Source organism: Aquila chrysaetos, chromosome 12, assembly GCF_900496995.4.
Source record: "Aquila chrysaetos chrysaetos chromosome 12, bAquChr1.4, whole genome shotgun sequence".
Classification (NCBI taxonomy): Eukaryota; Metazoa; Chordata; class Aves; order Accipitriformes; family Accipitridae; genus Aquila; species Aquila chrysaetos.
In genome coordinates, this window is record NC_044015.1 from 23,699,874 (window position 1) to 23,715,760 (window position 15,887).

At 37.9% G+C, this 15,887-nt stretch overlaps 1 protein-coding gene across 4 annotated transcripts in view; it reads left to right on the forward strand.

Moving 5' to 3' along the window:
* Window positions 1–15,887, forward strand: part of BCAR3 (BCAR3 adaptor protein, NSP family member) — a 113,257-nt gene that overhangs the window by 70,857 nt on the left and 26,513 nt on the right. For 3 of the 4 annotated variants that reach the window (XM_030034265.1, XM_030034267.2, XM_030034268.2), the window contains 2 exons: window positions 3,936–3,975; window positions 11,842–11,931. In XM_030034265.1, the coding sequence (XP_029890125.1) occupies window positions 3,936–3,975; window positions 11,842–11,931 (130 nt within the window). The remainder of the gene's footprint in view (window positions 1–3,935; window positions 3,976–11,841; window positions 11,932–15,887) is intronic. The other variant, XM_030034266.2, reaches the window with a different exon arrangement.

The window sequence follows — 15,887 nt, forward strand, 5'->3', positions numbered from 1 at the left end:
TTCATTGTTGCAACAGATTTTGTTTTGGGGGAAGAAGAGGGAAGCAAAGGAGCAGCTTCACGTTCTCTGTTGTCTTATCTTCTTCATCTTTTCATAGGGGTGCTGGAGCTCCATGCCTGACTTTCAAGCTCTGTGTATTTTCTTGGCAGTATCAGTAAGAAACCCATATGTGCAGAAAACCCCTATAATTCTAATAAAAATGTTGTAGCTGGACTGAAAAAAAATTGAGATAGTTTCAAAAGACTAGTAGGGAGAGATTAAAGGGTTGTATGTCTGCAAGATCAGCCAGCAGAGAGAAAGGTGTTGTCAGATGTCAGTAAGGATGCTCTGGAAAGAATGTGTTTCTGGCTAGGACAGCCTCAGAATGATGAAGGTTAAGACTGTCATGACTAACTGCTTTCTTTTAGTGATGAATCATTACTGGAGGAGTGTTTATGCTACTACAGTTTCTACACAGAGCTTGTGCATGTGGTGGAGGGTCAACAGAGGACTTACACTACTGGGGAGAATGGCTTAATTACATGTATCAGGTCAGGCACTTTTTTCTTCTTTTTTTTTTCTTTTTTTTTTTTTTTCTTCTTCCTATGAGCAAAAAAATGCTGGAAAGGGATTTTGTTTTGTCATGAAATGAGGTGATAGATTTTGGCAACAGCGTGAATACCCAAAATGGATGTGGGAGTGTGTTTGCACCCCTTTCTTAAATTCCTTTCAGTGACAGAATGAGTATGAAAAGAGCACGAAGTCAATACTGTGTGTCCCACTGCAGCCCTTACCCAACACCTTACCTTAAGGTGTTCTGAAAACTTCTCCATTCCAGGTCACATCTTTCTGCATTAAATATGCTTTTTATCTGAATGGAAGTAGGGCTTATCTGATTATTAGGAAGCCAAAATGTGTAATAAAACCCAATCTGTGAACCCACAGTTTACACAGTAATGGTTGACTTTTGTGCAGACTCTAATACATACACATTGTAGGTAAACAGATGCAAATGAATACAGCTGTAAAGTCAAGCTTATTTTGAAGACAAACATTAGCATTACTTGAAACGTAATAAAACCTGATTAAAGATGAAGAACTTAGTGTTATTGAAACAAACTTTCAGTTGAATTGATTTGAGAGATGGCAAAGCCTGCAATTACCTTTCATCTTATCTGGTAGTTATCTGAAAGTATTAATTTTTTTCTGCAGATCATCTAATACAAGAAGTGAGAATGTGGGTTCACCATTTTTATTAAGATTCCTTGAAAAGGAAAATGGAAAGGAAAAGAAGTGCTTTATATTTTTCTTAGGGTCCTGACATAGATTTCCTTCACTGGGAGCATATGGCATAAAGGAGCACATTGTCATTGCTAACAGAAAGCTGAGATTCAGGAGTTAGTTTCGTGATCTAGTTATTTGGTTAGATCCTAGTTACTTGGGCTAACCGCTTAATCTGTTTTTCTGCATATAATGTGGCAGCATTATGGTGGAATCGAATGACAGGAAAATGCAGTAGTTAATCTTTACTATTAGTTACTGCACATCAATGAAAGTTACCATTCCTTGAAAATAACTTCAAAAAATTTGCACAAAGATGAAGACTTCGACAACAAGGTAAGGTGGGGAGAGAGAGGAGTAGATCTGGTAGGAGAAAGGTATCTGAGGTGAATAGGGCTACAACATAAACATTGTTATGTATAACCTGTGCTTGTGGTGAATTGCAGGGTTTTCCACATTTTGTTGTGGAACAGCCTACCAGATTAAATATTATAATACTTGTGAAGACATTTGTTACGCTGTCCATTTCCTAAAGCCAAAATTTTCAAAGCACTTTTGCCATGTGGATGCTGAAGGAAATGTAGGTCACTTTTTTTCCCCCCTCTCTCTTCTGGTTTTCCTGCTTTATATAGCAGTAAATAGACTGTTTTGTCTTAAAGTTTTTCTGCCTCTTTCATTTTGCTTTGGCTTGATCTGTCCTAAAGATCTTTTGTCTTGTACCTGACAGTGGGAACAGTGGCGTTCATTCATAGCAAGACTAGCCTGCAGGAGTGGAGTTTGTAAACGGAGAGCATAACAAAACGTGCTCACTGCTGAAGTAAGCAAGTAGACCAGTTGTTAGCCTTATTGCTCAGGTTCGTTCTTTTGGAGTGTGTTGCATATGCAGTGCTGGTAGACCCTTTGTCCTGAAAGATTCCACAGGCAAGTGAAGAACTAAACTGCAAAGTTTTTCCAAAGCATTCGGTACTGGCACAGCTTCGCGCAGATCATTGTAATGTGCAAAGAGTTCAGCCATGCTTACTGACTTTGCTGAACTGATTAAGAATGGTATTTTATTTTTTCCCAGACAAATTGCAAAGTGTTGAGAAGGAAAACTTTTTTCTGTTTAGAAACTTCCTTTTTCTTTTTGCTCTGTGCTTCACCCCTGTTTTCTCTGGTATGCTTGTACATATTTTATGTGCATACAGTTACTGAGCTGCCCCTTCTTCGTTTATTGGCTAGGAAAAAGTTTCATATGGTCCAAATTCTATTTCCATTGAATTTGGCAGTATTGTTGTTGTTATTTTTTTTTTCTTAAACTAAGCTGGGAATAGAACTTGGCCCTTGATAAATATTGGGATAATGTGAAACAGTAACCCATGATACAGCCTGAACAGCTGAGCACCATCATTTATGGGCAGGGCTAAGAAGTGGGAGGGCTCTGTGTTGCCTCTGTATTGGTATTCTGGATTAAAAGCTGTTAGGCAACCAGACTAAAAACTTGAGTACAAAATAATAACTTAGTTTCAGGTGATATACAATTACATTCAAAACAACATAGGGAATTTGAAGACTGTATTCTGGGTTGGTTGATTCCAGTGTAACCCAATTTCTACATATCTGAAGCTGCTTATTAAGTTTCCAGTGTTACATCATCGTAACAACTTCCACCAAACAGGAGACTTTTTCTAAATTTATGGGGCATATGTTGTCCATGTGACAAACTTGATTGCTATAACAAGCTCCTGATGTCTCTGTAAGTTTGCACTATTTACATTGTGCCTGTTATGTGTTTGAATTTAAGGCATTACCATGTATGTCATCCCAGGTTCTGTAGAAAGCAACCAATCATGTACTGCAAAGTCTGTTAACCCGCTAGTTCTCAAACAAAAACAAATATACAAAACCCTTTGAAAATACATGTTTATTTTATTTCTATTTATGGAAAGAATTGTAATTGATCACAGGGCTCTTCACTTAGGCTTCTGTGCCCTTTGTCATCTGTATGTATAGAAAACCTGCAAAGAGATTTTTTTTTTTTTTTTTTTAAATAGGGCAATGACTTGATTATCTGGCTTTCAAATAATTGTAATGTTGAAATTATGATAGTTTTGAGAACTTTTTAAAAGAGTGCAAGAACCATATTTATTTTTCCAAATGTAAAATAAAACATTCTACTATCGCAAATCTCTGAATTATTTGCTTTGTTTATATAAAAAGTGAATGGTTTACTTTCTATTTTCTTGTGTTAGCAATGCCCTCTCAATGCTATCAGTAGCAGCAGCTTAAATGGGAAAACATACAAGCAAAGAAATAAATTTCGAAGCCAATGGGAGAGCGCTCTCTCTTAAACTTATTTCAGATGTTTTAGGTGGTATATAAGTATCTTCAGCCATCTGTTGAAATGTCAACATTATTTTTGCTTTAACTTTATTTCCCAAATTAATTACTAGTGGCTCCACTGCGTGACCTTCTAGAAGAAATCAGTGATTTATGTATTTGTTAAAATTTAGGTAGCATAGGCCACCTAGCTCTAACACACAGTTTTTAATGAGGATTTTAACATGACCTAGTAGCCTGTTGCTCATATGAATGCATCTTTTCAGTATGAGATTATATTTGGACTCACCATTTGTTTTTTTGTTTGTTTTTTTTTGTGTCCTTTCTTCCTCCCTCCTTGCCTCATTTTCTTACAGAGATCAGAATATTCTGGATCCTACTTTGGAATATGTTAAGGTAAGGTACCATTTCTTACCCTCAAAATATTTTATTCAGTGTATAACCAGCACTGCCAGGGCATTTCCAGTCATTTATAGTTAAATAGTGCTTCTGTCTATCTTTTGCTACAGAAAAACTAATTATATATGTCAGACTATTTTCTGTATGCTTCAGTGAAGTACTTGTGGGCATTGTGCTTTGGGGGTAGGTTGCATTTTTATGTTGGGGCCTCTTTTCAGTTACACAGTGACTACCTATGATCTTGCCTTTGTTAACAGATGAAAAGAATCCATATTTCTTGCTTATGGATTTCTGGGGAAGTAAAGGGACACATCTGAAAAGATCATTAAAATGTCAGATTTAGGCTTATGGTTTTAGCAATATACTTATTACAGTTAAAAAAATCTCTTCTCATCCAAAAAGTAACTGGAATCCTGGCAAAATTGTAAGTTCTGTTTTCCTTTTGTATAACGTCAGAGTGCTGGGGGAAAAAAAAAAGTGTCTTTTGTTAGAGTAAATAAAAAATACTCTGGAGCATTCATAAGTTTTATTCAAAAATTAGTCCTGGATTGGCAATATAGAAACTTTGGAAGAAGCCTTAGGGATGTGGTTCTGTACTGGGAGTCTCTTGCAATGCTGTAATTTCCAGTGAATTAGTACCTTTCAACATGTTTCATTTCAGTGAATATTGTTTCTCAGAACCTTGAAAGAATCTGGCTTCTATGTCATGTCTCTCAACAGTGGGCTGCTTTAATTGTTGGGCTTTGTGCCCTGTCTTTTAGAAGACCGTAATCTTCTGAAAGGTGTCTGATAAACACAGATTATCCTCGAATGTAGGAAATTTCTGTAGCTATTCATGTGGGCAGCCTGAATTTCTCAGACACCTGCTTCAGGTTAGAGTTCGGGTGACAAAAGAGACTGAGGAGAGCCAGTCAACTGGGTTCTGCTGCTAGAATTCCACCTGTGGGTGTTCATAGTTGAGGGAAATGGAGAGGTGCCCAGGTTAGGATTCAGGTTGATCAAAGAAGTAAACTAGGAGAACGTAACGCAGTATTGAGAGGAAACTGCCAAAGCAAAGTGCCGAGAATTAATTTGCCTGAAAGTGTGGAGGGGTCCTCTGCTGGACTTTCTGCCTAGGGTTGGGGTGGAGGTAGGAATTAGGATTTGGAAGAAGAGAAGGGAAAGAGCAGAACTTGAAGGTCCATGGGAGAGGGGGCTGCCAAAGGACTCTGAGGACTGCTGCTAAAATTCTGCTCTAAACAGCTAGCTCAGTGTTGCAAGGTCCCTGGCCTCAATCCCAACCTAAATTTGGGAGATGGTAAAGTAGCAGAGACAGAGAAGGCCAAAAGCCTTCTGAAGAGTACTGTAGAAGAGGGGATGCCAAAGGCAACAAAGTGGTGGACATGTTAATTGCTCTATTTAATTTACTGTGTATCTTGCACTGTGCTGTACGGAGTACGTTGTTGCAATTTTAATAATATGGCCAAGTAGGAGGCAGAGGTTTCATGTGCCAATTCATCAATATGTGTGTCTTGTCTTGTTGCAGCAAGTTCTATATTATAAATGTGGTTTCTGATCTTTTCAACTTTTCTAGTAGAAGCTTGTCTTGGACTCTTGTCAATAGCAGTGGTGCTAAGCTTAGCTATTAAAACTTTGATGTTGGGGAGGAAAGCCTGGGGAAGAGAGACTTATGAGGGAGAATGCAAGGGTTACCATCCCCTTCTTTTTTCCTTCCTCTTTCAGTTTTTCCTCTGTATATCCCTACCTTTAGTGAACTGTGAGTTTGTCCCCAGTTCAGTGGTATTCTAACAGGAATTCTAGACAAGAAATCTTAAACTACAACTTTGAAAAATACACAGAAATTGCTTTCTAATAAATATAGCCCCAAAAACCATTTTTTGGCTGTAAAAGTCCAGGTTACTAACAAAACTGATTCCAGAAGTGTATTCTTACACAAAAAATGATCATTAATGCCAAATAAAGGAGGACTCTTATGAATAATTTGTTATCAGTTTACTGTGACTGTAAAAGATGTGGCTGAATTCATAACGACAGGATCTTGGAACCCCCTTTGCTGGCTTAAGTTTCAGCAAGTATGTGTTCATTGTGTTCTGTAACTTACCTTATGGTAACTGTTATATTAATGTTTATAAATTTTCCATCTCCTTGAATAAATTATGATGGCAGTGTTAAGTTGGGTATAAACTGCAGAACACTGACCCGCGCAAGTTGCAAAGCTGAAAAAATAGATCTCACTATGCTTGTACCACCATTGCCATTTGCACAAGTCTGATATATAATGTGTGCATACTTAGTTTGAGCTAGCAGGGTTGGTGCCAGTTAGGTAGGCTTTGACAGATGTTGCTTAAGTGGTGAAAAAAAAAACCCCTTTAAACGAAGAAGAGATACTAAGAGAAGAGGGAGAAAACAACAAGAGCACTTTTGGGAATCCTGTTTTGTTGATTCACGATATCGTATTTCTGATGCATAGGAAAATACAGTTAGTATTGTCTCTAGGCAGAGTAGTGTTGGTTGACTGAAAACACATATAAATGTGAGTATTAAGCATGTATGATGTATCACGCGTACATCAAAACTAACACACTAGAACAAGCTAATTGTACACAAAGTCTTGACACTGATTCTTGTTTCTCTGATCTTGCTGTTCAGACTGTAAAGAGAAGCGAGACTTTGGATTAATTTGCCTCGTGAAAAATTGCATTATCTTAAATTTGTGCCATGCACTACTTTCAAGTTGTGTTAGGGTAGTCTGGTTGCTGCTGATTCTACCCAAGAGTTACAGTCCCAAGCAAAGTATACTGCGTCAGGGTTCTGAGGGCACTAATTGGCCTTAAGTGTCCTGACCAGCCTCACTTAGGACCTCCACCCACACCCACTGAGCAAGGGCTCCATTTAAGCTCAGACTGGGGTCTTCAGGCCCTGCCTGAGCTGTGTCTTAGGTGTGCCTGCCCCTAGCCCTGTTCCTGAAGTGCTGTGTGGGAAGCCCTGGATGGACCTTGGACCTGGCCTGTTAGCCTGAGTTGTCTGAGGCTCACTGGACTGTGATAGGACCTGCTGGTGTCATCACCCTGCTCAGCTTGCTTGCATCTTGGTGCTGTGGGACTGCACCTTGTTGGTAAGCGTGTTGCCCACCCTGTGCTCCCACATCGCCTTCCCTTACGGAGCAGCCCCACTCTTGCCGCTCCCTGACGTTAATTGCAGCCAGCTGTTTTGAAAGATCCAATATGATCAAACACGTGCCATCGTCGTAACTGATGCACTTTATCAGGCTGCACAGGCATACCTAGTCTCCTTCAACTCCAAGAAAAGCAGCTAGTTTTAAACTAGCTAGATTTAAAAAGTAATTTTAAAAAGGGAAAATGGACACAGAGGTGATAGTGCGCTTCACAGTTGCAAATTAGCACTGTTTCTGCAGCGATGCAAGCATGCTACTTGAGTTTCTTGTGAGTCCCGTAAGAAAGATAATGAATACTTGTTCAGAATGTGTTCCTGCTGGGGAGTGGTCAACATCTCTTCAGAACTGAACTCTACTGTAAATGGAATGTGGAGGATTCATTCAGGTTTGAGGAAAAGTAACACCGTTATTTTTTTGATTCGGTGTGCTCTGTTTCACAATGAAAAGAATATCATAGTGTTTATTGTGGCAGTAGTGACTACAGGCAGGCATTGCTGTATAGAGCAGAGAGACTGATGATAAGCTTAGAAGCTAAGTGTATCAATTTGCGTTTTATACAAACCTTTCCTTGTTAGAATCTGGTGACTAAGAGTAATATAAAAAATTACTTGTATTTAGAAATACTCTGGAGAGAGGAAAGGCAAAATAAATTGTTTTTTCTCCTGTTTTATTCTGTTCAAGACGCAAGACAGAAAGCACCATTATAAAATTAATCCTTTGAAGGTGTGCTTTTTAGAGAATGCTCTCTGTAGATGCACTATGGTTTCTAATACTTGAATCTAAATTACAGCTCACAAATGGCAGTTTCCTGCATCTTGAATGTTGATGTATTAGTTCATTCAGTATATAAGGAGACCTAATTATGCAAAAGTTCTAAGGAAAAAAAAAGTACTGATTTGCTGGAGTCTGACTACTGAAGTGTCCATATGGCTTCAACCCTTCCTTTGTTTTCACAGTGTTGCTGAAACCATGGTCACAGTTAAATGGCTCTTTCAAAAAACCCTTTTATGGTAGAAGTGAAAACAGGCCAGACTGCTTTGAGTCAGGCTGCTAACCAATTCATGAAAGAGATTTACGGACACAATGGCACGTTGTACATTCTGTGAGATTTTTACAAGTTTTATGAGCCAAATAATAGATCCATTGGTAGTCTCAGCAGGTTCTTCCCACACCCTGAGTCTGCACATCCACAGAACAGACTCCTGCAGGAGAGAAAGCATCAAGTGCTGGCAGATTTGAGTGTGTCAGAGAACTTGTGATGCTTTTTGATCAAATTAATGTGAACTAAAGATAGCTTTCTGTCCCATTCCTATTCATGTAAATACTTTAGGATCTTTTTATGGAAGTCCGTGCTATAATCATTAAGGCTGTATCAGGGTGGAAAGAAAGAAAAACAGATTTCTCTCCTTTCATGGAATACGTTCAAGCATTTCCTGTGGAAATAGTGCTAATAATTACAGAAATATTTATCAGCAATGAGTTGATGAGTGTTATTATGGCCTGAGGTTTTGGAGTTGTATTTTAATCCATTAGCAGAAAAATTACAAAATTTATGACTGATTGTCTGCTCAGCATGGTCATGAGGGAAGTTTATATTTAGATTCAGACTTGAAAAAACTGTCACTGGTCTAAGGAAGTTACAGCTGCAGAAAAGCATTATTCCCTTGTGAAGTTCTACTGAAGGATTCTTGTTTGTCTCTGCCCCATAGTGTTCATTTTCCCCCTATTTTTACTCCTCTTTGATTTTGTGAGAAAGCAAACTGTCATAGAGATCATTGTCATTTATGGCAGCTTTTGTGAGCGGAACCAAAAATAAAATTTTGATGACATTTCCAATGTGTTGGTGGTTATCTGTAGCTTCAGAAGATAGGACAATATTTTGTGGGTTTAATTGAACTTCAGGGAACTTTGGTCAGGTGATGAGGCTCATTGATGCACAGTTTGTATAGTTAATTGCACAAATTCATGATATTGTGGATGCCAATCAAATACATGTGTGGGTGTTTGACTCTCATCATTCTAATGGCTGTGCCAAGAAGATAATATGGTAAGAATACTATACAAAGCAAAGTTTGTATGTGTGTATGTATGTTTGGGAAAGTTTAGAAAAAAAAAAATCTGTGTCAGCATGATAAGTAGTGACAGTTTGGGAAAGAATTCTTCCTGATGACATTGAAATTTCATTGCAAAGAGCCTTTTTTAGACATGGAAATATATTTGAGAAATCCCCACCCCACTGGAAAAGTTGCCAGCTACAGCGTATACCTGTTCATGAGCTGCTGCGTATCACTCTCCTGTGGAGACTTGCCTGTTGAGATGCGAGTTCTGACTTGTGAGCAGAAAGTTTGTTGGGTTTCTGCATTGTCTGACAGCGTTATACATTGCATATCTGAGCTTGGAGGAATGCCTGACACTAAGGCACCAAATGATCAGGAGGTTCTTTTTGAATCTGTAGGTCTATTTTTTTTAATATTTTTTTTTTCCTTTTTGCAACTGCAGCAAGGACAACAGCATCACAGAAGGTGGAATTATCAGATGGAATATATTTTATTGAGGAGAAAAGGAGTATACAGCTGACTTTGACTTTACACATCTCTTTTTGTCATTACAGATTTGTCATCCAACTCAAAGATCATTATTGGTGTCAGTGATGTTTCAGTCAGAGATATTTATCTTTTTTCCCATGTTTCTCTATTTAGTAGCAACTGAACCTTCACAAACATCACTCCACAGCAGTTGCCTCTTGTATACAAGCTGTATAATTCAGAAAGATAAGATCCTGTTAGAGCTAAGCTAATGTTACATACATGTATTTATCTGTCTCACAAAGAAAATTTCAGGTTTGATGCTTGATGGGTAGTTGCTAGTTAGACACTGCCCTCTGCTGGAGAAAAAACACTGTAAGTATTTTTTAAATCAAGTCATGGCTATTCAAATCACATTTTTCATAATAATTTCATTGTAACTTTCATAGTAATAAAAAGTCTGTAGCCTGACAGTTGGAAGTTGGTTGCTTTTTTCTCCAGAGGCACAGAATGGGGGAGAAATATTCCCACCCCCACCATTAAGTTACAGAAGTAGGTCCTAGAGGGAACTTGAGAAATTTATTTGTCAGGGTGTCACTGACGTTCTTAGAATAGATGTTCTGATTTGTTCAAAACCTCCAGCAAAAGAGCTTCTGTAGCCTCCCAAGATAATCTGTTCCACCTCCCAAACTGGATTAGTCTAACAGTCTTTTCATGTTACTGTGGAAAAGTTTTTCCTAAAATGTGATATAAATCATCTTTGCACATACAGGTGACTTTTTTTTTTTTTTTTCCATCTGTCTTCTTTTTGTTACCTTGATTTAATTTTCTAGTGGGATAAGTTTTGGCTGTTGCAATGATATGCAACAGAAGATACAGTATATGTTGGACATATCATCTTGTCTTGTACTTTTAATCCTGTTCTGGTAGTAGTCAAATTTTGGGCAGTAGAATTTTTTTCCTCAGCCTTATACCAGGCTTGTTTCTTATAATGTGTGCCCTTTCTCTACTTAGAAGGGGCAACTAGTTCTTCAAGTATGTATGGTACTTATTCCTAAAAGCTTTCAGCAGCCCAGGAAAATTTCAAAAAAAAGACTTAAGGAGTTACATATGTAGTTGAAATTCAGCAGCTCTCAAGTAGTTAATTCCCCTAAAATCATTATAAGAATCTTGCCCTATTTATTTGGCGTTAATGAAAACTTGCTTTACTTGATAGAATGCAGTTATCCATAGTTAGTGATGGGATCTTACACCCAAGTTTCAGTATTTTCTCATGTTGGATTTTGTTTGGCCAACAGGCTAGTCTCTGAAAAGATGCTTGAGTCAGCAGTTCTGTAATCTTTTGGGTGCAAAGAGATGAATAAAATGTAAGCTGGCGTTAGCAGTAAATATGCAGGAAGTATGATTCTACAGCTCTGCAAGACAATGCACTCTTCAGTCTGCTGTCCTAGTTCATGTTTTCCTAGTAGAGAGATTCCTAAGTTAGGCTGTTACTGTTTGGGGCTTTTTGTTCTTTCCCAGCCCCCAGTTCCTGAATGACCTGATTAGCTCTAAGATCTGGGTTTTTTTGTGGGTTGGGTGTTGGGGTTTTTTTGTTTGTTTGTTTTAGGGTTTGGGGTTTTTTGTTTGTTTGGGGTTTTTTTAGCATACTGCGAGGAGGGATTTTTTTTTTTCTTTGTGAATGATAATACTCATTTGAATTCAGTCAAGTGGATAGTGGCTTTATAATTATTCTGGCCTTTATCGTGAAGTCTTTTAGAAGTAGCTCTTACATTCCCTTCTTCTGATGCTGAAATGGAGTTTAGAGTATTTTGCTTGTGGGGCATCTTTTGTAACGCTGAGTATGCTTTGGTAAACCTAAAATGTTGACAATTCTTACAGCAGCATGCATTCTCTCTATTTGTCTGCTAAGGGTTAATCTTACATCTGTCCTATCATGAATTTGACCCTGTTAATGTCTGTATTCTACTTCTTGTATTATTCCTCATTAACTCTTAAATTATATCTGATTTGGAGTCATCAAAAGCCACTACATGCACTGAGATTGCACTGAGCTTTGAGTTGAAAACCATCTATAAAATTACTTTGCACTAATTTCCTTGGCACTAGTAGTAATACTAGTGGCAGTAGATACTTAGTTGATGTTTTCAATATCTTTGTTAGATGATCAGTAACTACTATCAAGCCTCATTCACAGGTGAGAAACATAAGCTGGAAAGGTCTGAGTCTGAAATACAGGATAGAAGTTTTGAGGTACAAAGAAATATTCTTATTTATTCTTAGCGATCTTGTGAAACTTGGATTTAAAAGAATTACCCTCTTTCTCCAAAATATTAACGCCTGTGGTTCTCAAATGCTGACAGTTATACGTTGCTATTGATAATATCCCCAGGTCAAAATGACAGTGTCAGGGAAAGGAAACGCTAGTAAATGGTGACATGCATTTACTTTTCAAAGAAAGGAGAAAAAGGGTGGTTTTTACTTTTAAGACATTGTCTGCTTCACCTTGATTTGTGATCTTTTTTTATTGCAAACAGAGTTACTATATCTTCTATCAGATACTGTGATTGTTGAAGTGACTGATCATTTTGACAAACAGTGCTTTCCTGTACTGAATTAAGCCAAGGTGTAATCCTGGACCCAATCCATAGCATTGCTGTAGGCACCGTATTGCCTCATTTGCCAGAAAAGAACATGCCAATTCCCACAAAAGTGGTACCTGTGGGTAAGAGCAACCCTATGCAGAATGAAAGAGATCTGAATATTTGAGTGGAGAGTAAACAGTAAAGTGCATAAAACTTAATCTACTTGTAAAGTGAGTTTGGTTTTCTTTCTGTTTTCAGTTTCTGTGCAAATACTTGTGTCAGTTGACACAAAGAGAAGAAAAAGATATCTTTCTGCCTGTGTGATGGCATGAGCTGGAATTCTTACAGGTTACAGTAGGCCTTTATACACACACCTATTAATATATGTGTGTGTGTGTGTGTATATATATATATAAAAGGTATGAATGCCACACGGAATTTTACTCCTTTTCATGTGAGAGATTTAAACTGGTAATAACAGCAGAGATCTAACTACAGTCTACTATCTTTTGTGTTGATCTTTTCTTAACTATTGCTGAGCTGTGTCTCTTGCGTGGAATACTTATTTTTCTGTTAATTTGGGGCCTTCAGTATTGTTCCACAGGAACTATGCCTTAAAGATGATAGTTACTGGTGTTGTTGGATCCTTTTCATAATTTTGAAGATGGACTAATAGCAAAAGCTGACTGGGACATGAAAATACTTACATTCAACTCCTTCATAGCAATGCCTTACTTAAGTTGATTTTTAAATGTATATAAGCATATGAACCACAAGGGGGAGTGAGGATATAGTTTGTGGAAGGCAGGTTATTAATAAGCGCTTTGGGTACTCTTAGTGATAAACCCTATGGAGGTAGAGCTCCTAATCTCTTGGAGCTGTGTTTACAGATAATAATTAGAGTAAGACTGGTACATTGTGTGTGTCTGTACATCTTGCCTCTTTTTGGAGACATACTGTTTAGACACAGTTTGGCCTGTGGAGAGGGCAGCAGAAGGAGCATCAGTACATTTCAGTTGGGATGCAGTCTATTAATGTGTGCTGTCAAAGGAGCAGGTTTGTCTGAGATTTTTGTATGTTAGATACTAATTAGGAACTAAGCACCTACACAAATGAGGGAGTATCATGTTATGTTGGCTATCTAGAATACCCAGAGGTCATTTGCCTCCATGCCCTCAAATCCTTCTGTTAGTAAAATGTTGAAAGGGAGGTATATGAGCTGAGGTGAGCTTGCTGCTTTTGTTTCATCAAGGTGTATTGTGCAAAAATATGGGAGGGAGACAGGCCTCTTCAAACTCATACATGCTGGTAAAGACTTTTGAAAAACTGAGCTCTGACAGAGCCCAAGTGACTTGTGAGTTTTATTTTCAAGTGCTACACATGTAAAATCTCCCTTTGTATAAAAGGGAAGCATTTTAGGTTATTCAGGAGTTGTAGATAAATAGCTGATTTTGGAATGTGTCCCCTTACCCTGGTGAAGTAACAGAATTTTTTCATCTTTGAATTATATTTGGAATTGGTGTAAACCTCAGACAAACAAACACTTTACTTTGACAGGACTTGGGAGGCTTTCAAAACCAGAAATCTGAAGTTAGCGATTGTGTTAATGGCTTCTTTTTATATGCAAGAGAGCTCTTGTACCCTTTCCAGCAAAGCTAAAGTTAGACTAATGGCAGCTAAGTCAGCAGGAAACAGAAGAAAATATGAGGCATAAGTTGTGAACTAATTCTAAACAAAAGGAAATTAATGCCTTTTCATATTTTCTTTTTTTTTTCCAATCCAAGGAATAAATTGAAGGAGAGATGGGTGAGGCATTACAAAATTGCTTCATGTTTGTGCATGGGTTGGCAGACACTAGGTGGAGCTCAAGAATATGTATACTAGTTTTTGGTAGGCTCAATAAAACCTGTCAGTGGCTTCTCAATAGGAAGATGGCTAGTAGGAAAACCAGGCCTATTGCCAGATGACTTTAAAGTTTGTATGTTTTAGTTATAAAAGATGAGATTTTTTTCAGAGGTATTTTGATCTCTTAAAGTGCAAATTAGGACCCAGTAGGAAGCTCATAAGCAGGTTGGGTGCTTATTTCTTGTAGCTGCCAATCTGGGTTTTTATGTAAGTCAGATTTTCAAAGAGATTTATTCAAGCAGCACTGAAAACTAAATAGATGCAAATTCTGTTTTCTCACTATTCCTGTGCAACTGCAGGATATTTCTGACTTTGCCTCATGGAACTGCAATAGAGAGGAGGAAGAAATTATGCTGACCTCTCCCATACCACACCCGTGCAATGCAAACAACTGTGATTACAGTTGCAGCTGTATCTATTGATTTATGATCAGAAGCTGCACCAACAACAGCCTGCAGGAAGCGATGTTATAGAAGAGAACATGAAAGAGTCAGTTCTATTAAGAATTGACACAGGAATGGTAGGACATGAGCTGGGTGGTGGGACTTTATGTGCCTGTAGCCAGTTGAGTTAGGAACAGGTGAAAGTCAGCAACACTTTCTGACAGTGTTGTCATCCCCTTTCTTCCACTTATTCTACACTTTAAAAAGTGTTCAGCTGTAAACAGTTGGGTACTACCTGTTTTTGGAGGCATCCCCCAAAGAACTTGTTTGAGGCGATGGGCTGTGTCTGAAGGACTAAGTACTAAGGCTAAATGGTAGCGGGCATTGTGAAGATATTTGCGTGGACACATTATTTATCAGTTGTTGTCCCCCATTTCCTGACTGTTTCTTACATTAGGAAGAACAAGTAACTAGTTATTTGTAGAGAAAAGTCTTAGGTATTAAATGAAGAATGTTTTAATCTGAAGACTTAAATGCTTTGATCTTCTTTGGGTTTTTTCTTTCAAATTTTATTCCTATTGTACTTTATTACAACCTTACCAGTGCCATTTTACAGCCATAGGTACTAACAACCATAGTTAGATTGTTTATATGCACTGTGTAATCCATACGTATTTGTATTGCATATGACATCATTAGTCCAGCAACAGTGAGCAGCGTGCTCTGGATTGGCTGCGTGCTGTATCAAATCAGATTTATGTTGTTGACCCTTGTACGGTACACGGTGCCTTCTTTCATTTACAGCTGGCTTTCTGCCGCGATTGTTTACTTCCGTTTAGTGGACAGAAATCTAAAGCATTACATGTATTTCACTGAATATTGTTAGGCTGATTTAAATGCTTAAATGATTTGTTGATGTAGTAGTAAGTAACAGTGGCAAGCCACCAGTTCCCTCATCTAATTTAGTCTGAAATTATTTCTCTGTAATATGAAATCATAATTCTGTGTGTGAATTATAAGCACTTCCATGAACATGAGTGGTATTTGGTTCAGAATAGCTTCTTGTAGATCTGCAGACTGTTTTGGTAACTTCAGACTACGTGTGAGTTTTTGAGCGTTTATATTTTTATGGAGTTTGGTTGCTTTCCTTAAGCCACTTATAACTTTGAAGCCAAATAATTTATTTTTTTTTAATGAGAGAAAAAGAAACTAAACCCTCCTAGAGAAATTATCCCTGCTTTCTGTCTTGTTTAACCTGTGACAATTAAAGCAGCCTAAGAGGATTCCCGCAGAGCAGGTTCACACTATCTAGTGTGAAGGCTTCAAACTCCTGCAT